The sequence below is a fragment of the Morus notabilis genome, unplaced genomic scaffold (genome assembly GCF_000414095.1).
Source record: "Morus notabilis unplaced genomic scaffold, ASM41409v2 Scaffold388, whole genome shotgun sequence".
Lineage (NCBI taxonomy): Eukaryota > Viridiplantae > Streptophyta > Magnoliopsida > Rosales > Moraceae > Morus > Morus notabilis.
Genome location: NW_010362833.1, coordinates 3,193 through 10,838, shown reverse-complemented (window position 1 = coordinate 10,838; position 7,646 = coordinate 3,193). Strand labels below are relative to the sequence as shown.

General features: G+C 37.0%; 1 protein-coding gene across 1 annotated transcript; it reads left to right on the top strand.

Moving 5' to 3' along the window:
* Window positions 1-2,825: 2,825 nt before the first annotated feature.
* LOC21403227 (MLO-like protein 1) lies at window positions 2,826-6,339 on the top strand (the record flags this gene model as incomplete). Its single annotated transcript, XM_024168880.1, has 14 exons — window positions 2,826-2,963; window positions 3,164-3,221; window positions 3,306-3,592; window positions 3,748-3,864; window positions 3,968-4,028; window positions 4,131-4,225; window positions 4,364-4,438; window positions 4,547-4,635; window positions 4,845-4,894; window positions 5,299-5,339; window positions 5,483-5,692; window positions 5,825-5,892; window positions 6,026-6,086; window positions 6,196-6,339. Coding segments are annotated over exons 1-14 (1,479 nt in total), but the record flags the coding sequence as incomplete, so codon positions are not given.
* Between the last annotated feature and the right edge of the window lie 1,307 nt (window positions 6,340-7,646).

The following is a 7,646-nucleotide window of genomic DNA, read 5'->3' as shown; positions in this document are numbered from 1 at the left end:
TGTCCAGTCATGGGGCCCGCGGCTTGAGTAGTTCGTGGGGGCATAAAAATGATTTTAGAATGTTAATGAATGATTTCTTAAGCAAAGAGATCTTGTGAACTGGTAATAGAGTCTATTGCTGTAGGCCTAGATAGGATGCGGAGAGTGCATCCTCGGGGGCAGAACTCGAAACCGGTCCGGGTAGGCGAGGCACTTGGTTAGGTAAGTAATTTGTACTAATTACTTGCTGAAGCCTGTAATATGGTTATTTTCAGTTATATTTCCTTTGAGAAAAAGGATGTGAGGTTCCGGCTGTTCTGTCGGGACTGAATGTCTTATTTTATTTATGTATTCAATTATTTATTCATGCGCTCATTTATTCTAAATATTTCAAATTATATCCTACCGGGCCTTTCGCTCACGTTTTATGTTTCAAATGTTTAAAACCCCTCCCAGGAGACTCTAGGAGCGGGGCACAGTAGCGGGAGTAGCTGAGTGGTGCTACGGAACGATCAAGTGAGGATTGTGTTCATCCTCTGACATAAAGTGTAAGGAATATGTAAGAATTTGTAATAAATGACATTTGAATTTACTAGACTGTGGATGATGTCTATTGTAATTGATTATTTACATGTGCATGTATGTACGATACTGTATGTCCTGTGGGGTGGAGCCCTGTGTGCCAGAGGCTCCTGGATTATGTAATTCATTTATATTTTAATGCAGTTAAGTGTGGGGCCCGGTCTGGGAATCTGCTTTATTAATCCCTAATCGAGCTCCACGTCACCCACCCCGTTTGGGGGGCATGACACTAATTGAATAACCTCATGTACACTCCTGGGTTGCCATATCCGGACATCATCTTGCAAATCCTGATTCAGCCCATTCAGAAAATTCCCAAGGTTGTAGCCCAGTCCATTCCACGAATACAGGCCGACAACTCCTGGAATTGTTCCCCGTATTCTGCCACGGAGCCCCTCTGTCGCAGGCCCACCAGCTGTTCTTGAATGGACCTGAATTCCCTAGGCCCAAAACGCTGCCCGAAGGAGGATTTCAGCTCTTCCCAATCCATGCCCGGTTCTTCCTCCATGACCCACTCATAGTATTCCCATGCCCTTCCGATGAGAAAATCAGCCACCACCTGCACGCGAACATCCGGTCGGATCAGGTGGACACGAAAGTAGCACTCCACCCGTCTCTCCCAGACCGGCCACCCCTCGCCGTCAAAGGGCGGCAAATCCACACGAGGTGGACTCCCTTCAGTCCTTTATTGGGGAGGAAACGGGTTGGGGGGCTCGCCTCCAGCCCACGGCGGAATTTCCTCTCCGAACCATCGTCGATCACCACCACCCTCCCAGCGCTCGGGGCCGCGCCTTCTTTCATGGTTATATCGGCCTCCTGCCCAGGTCGGTGGTGGCTCTACTTCAGGTGCTGCCCCTCATGGTCGCAGTCCATCTGTTTGCACCATATAGTGCGGCCGTCGGCCAGGAGGAACACTGGTGGCCGTCAGATCCCACGGCTCGCTTTGTCCTGCTCCCATGGTGGCCTCCTCCGTTCCTGCAGCGGGAGTGGCGACTGCTTCCTTTCCCCGTTCCTTGGGCAAGGAATCTGGCAGTTCCCGACTGAAGTTCTCAACACTCTCCTTGACGAAATTAGACACCAACTGAGGTAAGCCCTTGAGGCACTCCTCTAATCAATCTAACCCCGTCAGTTTCTCGGTCAATTCATTCAACTTCTTCTCTAATTCCTCCACGCGATCACCACGAGTTCCACCCTTTGTCATTCTCTCCTCTCCCAGATCGTAGGCTCTGATATCAAATTGTTAGATCACTGAGTACCTGCAGCACAATTACTCACACACACAAGCAACACAGACCAACACCACAGCTAAATTACTGAAGGAACCTCAACCCAAAGATCCGTTTGATTAATCGTCACTGGAAATCCACGAGCTCAGCTCGGCCAGCCAATACAATAGTAAGAATTATTCTAAAAATGATGATAAACGACTACCTCCTCTTCTCACTCCTTTCTAACGTCCCTACTCTCCAGGCATTATTCCCTAGAAGTCTAACCGTCTAGGCCAGCTCAGCAACCTTCTCATGCACTCACCTCTTTTCCCCAACTGAAAACGTTTCAAACTCCTCTAGTATACATCCATTCGTATCTATTCCTCTTAGGCTCGGTTGTAACATATAGTTACACCGGTTCTCATAAAAAATAATAATAACCAATTTTTTTTCCCTTCCTAAAAAAATTGATTGCATGAGTTTATATATATAATCAGATTCAGACGGCCAGAAGCTTCCAAAACTAATTCCAAGGACGCTTTGTTGTGTGTTTATTTAATTTTTCACGACGTTAGAGAAAGTTGATATAAGAAAGAGATCACTCGTTTAATTCTTTGTTCTATATACGGTGTGTGGCAGCGGTAGCATTGTTGATTGTTGATAATATAGAGAAAGTTGGTCAACGCGGGAACTTTCCCTTTAGGCGAAGGCTGTAGCTTAAGACGTTTAGTGTACTTATATAATATAATTATATATAAATATTATAAAATTAATGAAGATTAAATATTAATTTCAGCAGCTGATCAGACAAAGACACGGCCACAACCATATTATTCAGCTTTACAGGGCATGAGGAGTAGCCCATTATATTTATATTAATAAAAAGTGTTCTTTCTCGGAATCCCAAGTCATGTGTATGTTTTGTTAGGAATTGTATATAATTGGGAGATTGGTGATGTTTACAAGCAATGTTAGAGATCTAGAGATCTATTCATAGTAAGAGAGAGAGAGAGAGAGAGAGAGAGAGAGAGAGAGAGAGAGAATCAAAGAGGAATTAATCATTAATCATTAATGGCCGGAGGAGAAGGAGAAACAACGTTGGAGTACACGCCCACGTGGGTGGTGGCTGTGGTTTGCAGTGTTATTGTCTTGATTTCTCTTCTCGTCGAGAGGCTCCTTCACTTCACCGGAAAGGCAACGTCCTCTTACCTATCTCCCAATTTCTCTATCTTTTTATATATTTATATTCGTTTGTTCATAATTATGTTGTATGATTGATGTCTGCTTCCGATCATCACCAGTCTAATTAGTACTAGCTAGCACTGCTACTGTTACACACATATACAATTCTTTCTGAATGTTTATTTTTTGGTTTCTACTTTGGGCATGTGCAGTGCCTGAAGAAAAAGAATAAGAAGCCTCTTTTCGAGGCCTTGCAAAAGATTAAAGAAGGTAATTACATAGCTACATATATAAATTAATTAAGATCCTTATTATTATTATTATTATTATTGTATATGTATATATGGATGACAGAGTTGATGCTATTGGGATTCATATCGCTGCTATTGACGGTGTTCCAACAACGCATCGCCAAAATCTGCATCACCGAGCAGCAGTCTAAGCACTGGTTGCCTTGCAACAACAGATCAGATGAATATGATGATGATGATCATGAATCATCATCATCATCATCATATTCTACCACTAAACACTTTCAGACCAGGACTACTACGATCGCTAGTGCTAGTAGTTTCGTAGTAGATCATATAATATCTCGTCGTCTCCTTGCGGCCGATTCCTCTGACTACTGTTCCCAAAAGGTACTTGTTCAATATTATATACTACTACTACTACAGTTACTACTTGTGAAATTAATTTCATTTGGCCACTACACCAACCACTACATACATACATAGGGTCATAAATATATTACTACATAACCATTTTCTTCAATTCATATTAATTTGTTTATTAGGGGAAGGTTCCATTGTTATCGACCACGGCATTACATCATCTTCATATCTTCATCTTCGTGCTAGCCGTGGTGCATGTCACTTTCTGCGCTTTAACCATTATTTTTGGTGGGATCAAGGTAATTATATTACGATATATATATATTGCATCTTCATACTGGAGTTTCCTTGAGTTTTAAGGTTTCATTTATGATTGATCATCTCTTCTAATTGCTTGATTAGATACGTCAATGGAAACATTGGGAGGATTCTATTTCGAAACAGGAGTACAATCCAGAAGAAGGTAACAGTAATGACTTGTATTGTTGTGAGCTAGCTATATAGTAGCCTTTGGCCCCCTGCTAATGCGATTGTTAATTTCAGACAAATTAATTAATGCATGCAGTTATAAAAACACAGTTCACCCATGTCCATGACCATGATTTTATTAGGAATCGCTTTCTGGGTATTGGAAAGAATTTAGTTTTTCTAAGTTGGCTGGTAAGTCATTATATTCTTTTCTATATATGATGATTCGCTTGCTATATACACATATTGCTGCTTCGACATTAAGAAATTAATGATAATTGGTTTAACTAATTATTTCTTTGCAAATTGGATTGCTTTTTTTTTTTTCAGCGTTCATTTTTTAAGCAATTTTATGGATCTGTGACGAAAACAGATTATATGACACTGAGACTGGGCTTTATCATGGTACAAACTCTGTGGCACTACTTATTTTCCGTTTTGGTTTGGTACATATAGTATATGTATAAGAATCTTCTTTCTCACATCATGCATTCTAAAAAAATTCTTTCGTAGACTCATTGCAGGGGAAACCCAAAATTTAATTTTTACAAATACATGATTCGAGCCCTTGAAGCAGATTTTAGGAAAGTCGTCGGAATAAGGTTAGTTGCGATTTCTACAAATGAACATTTCATTTTTTTTTTTTTGGTTGGTTAGGTAATTAAAAGGACAACTCCGTCCGTCTGTATAATTCTTGTATCATGTCTGTTATCACGTACTTGTACCAATCATTCTATTTACCAATTTTATCTTCCCTCCTTGACAAATAATTTACAACTATAACCAACTTTTTCGAATGATAAAATTGCAGTTGGTATCTGTGGTTGTTTGTGGTTATCTTCTTGTGTCTGAATGTGTCCGGTAAGCTTTTCTAATCTTTATCAATTTCATGTCATTTTAAATTAATTTTCTGAAAATTCCTTACAATTAAAAGCTTAAACTTTTGGCAAATTGATAAATTTTAGCTTTGAACACGCAATAACCAAGAGAGACTTAGGCCTAGTTTATTTCACTGATTCGAGTTTTTAATTTAAGTTTTACTATAGCTAAAAGTTATCAGAAAAAGTAACATATAACTTTTTCTGATACAGTTAAAAATTTTCATATAAAGTCATATCTCAACTTGAATTGAAAATTCAAATTGACGAATTGAACGAGGGCTTAAGCAAGCGGAATATTATAATTAACTTGTGGAAATATTAATCAAGATATTTCTGCCTTCTCTGTTAGCACTCCAAGCTCATATACTTACTTTGTACGTACAGGTTGGCATGCATATTTTTGGTTAGCATTCATACCCTTCATTGTAAGCATTACATATATAAATATATGTATTATTTTGAGATGGATGTTGACAAAATTGATGTTTAGACAATTAATTACCAATTAATTTAAATCATGCAATAATAATAATAATAGGAGTAACAATAATAAATAATATTTCTTCAGCTTCTGCTTGCTGTCGGGACAAAGTTGGAGCATGTAATTACGCAATTGGCGCATGAGGTTGCTGAGAAACACGTTGCAATTGAAGGCGATTTGGTGGTTCGACCCTCCGATGATCACTTTTGGTTCCACAGACCTCGACTTGTTCTCTTACTCATTCACATCATCCTCTTCCAAAATTCCTTTGAACTCGCTTTCTTTTTCTGGATATGGGTGCGTAATGTACTTTTATTAAATACATATATTTATATTTAATATACGAAAAATTATATATTATATTATTTTCTGTGTAAATTATATATTATAGATTATTATATTCAAGTACGTGTGCATGTTCACTGCCAGGTTCAATATGGATTCGACTCTTGCATAATGGGGCAAATCGGCTATATAATTCCCAGACTTGTTATTGGGTAATATATATATATTAAGAGAGGGAGGGAGAAAAAAAAGAAGAAGAACATTATTAATGTTTAATTTTTCTTATAACCTATATATCATTTTGGCTCAATTATTAATAAAGAAGAAGTAATGTTTAATTTTCAGGGGTTTTGTTCAGTTCCTGTGTAGTTACAGTACATTGCCACTTTATGCTATTGTCACACAGGTTAGTTGTGTTGCCCAAATATTGTTGTTTATTCTGCTAATTCTTAATTTGACGTTTTATTACTGACATTGATTAATGATAATTGAAAATGATTTACGTGATGATGAAGATGGGAAGTTCGTTCAAGAAAGCTATTTTTGAAGATTACGTACAAGAGGGACTTGTTGGGTGGGCACGGCAGGCAAGGAAGAATAGATTGGGTGGTGGTGGGCTGAAAAGAGCTTCTAACGGTAACGGTAACGGCTCAAGCCAAGTAGGTCGTGTAGTTTTGTTTAAGCATATATATTGGCTTGCTTCTCCATTATGTGTGTCAAATCTAAGGTTTCAATAATCTACTTTCCACCCATATTTCCACCAGAATTTCTGTATTTTAATTACTACCAAGGATAAAAATATAGTCATTCATAAAAATAACCATATTTAGATTTACAAAAAATAATGTCGACCGAAATACATAGCGCTGGAAATTGATGTAAATTATAAAAGTTTATTCTAAAACTTATTAAATCCACAGTTTATATAAGATGAGAAAATATCAATAACAAAAGAGCTTCCGGTAGATTCGAAGTCATTGGAAATATTTTCTTGACTAAAACAATATTAATACTAAGACGTGATTTGTTTCTTATATGTCTCTTAATCTGTTTCTATTACTTCTAATCGTATAACAAATTATGAGTTAATCCAGTTGCATGAGATTTGAACTTTATTTGAAAACTACGGAGATGGATATTGCGGAGACGGATATTGGAGTCTATTATATCTCATGCTATAATTAGAGAGATTGTACATATTAAGACCTGTTTAGTTTGTTTATTCGAGTTTTTAATTTGAGTTGAGATGTGATTTTAGATGAGAATTTTTTACTGTAGTAAAACTCGAATTCTAAACTCGAATCAGCGAAATAAACGAGACCTAGATTCATTTCAAGGGACTACAATCAGTATTTGTGCTCATCGATTCAAACTCAATTAATGGATAAGTACAAAAATAGCCTTTTGCTAAGCTATTTTTTTTAGTGAAATTAAGATTCATTAACCATTTACCATGCTAAATCAATGGTTGATCGATTGGGTGGTGTGTCACTAAATGACTTGATGTGTAATAACCTGACTTTTCAGACCGTTAATTACTCAGTTAAACATTTGAAAACTCCAAATTACTCATATAAAACTTCACGGACTTGTAAAATTTTGAATATATATATATATATATTTTTTTTTTGAAATGTAACATATTTTTGACGAGACATAGGAGTTAAATAATAATAATAGATACACATATGAAAAACTTTAGCCAATTTAAGCGAAAACTAGATTAAAGATTTTTAACCAAAGACTCAATCACGCACACTTCGTGCAGGAGAACATAATGTTATGGTATATGCTTAAGATTCAAGATCATAAGTGTTTAATTAGTTTTAAAAGGTATACCAAGCGTTAACGAAGACAATCACAAAATATGTAATGTTGATAATAACATGGATTAGTTGTTACTCTAATGGATAACAAAAACATATTATGTCCTACTAGTAAAATGTAAAATTGAAAACGAAAAATC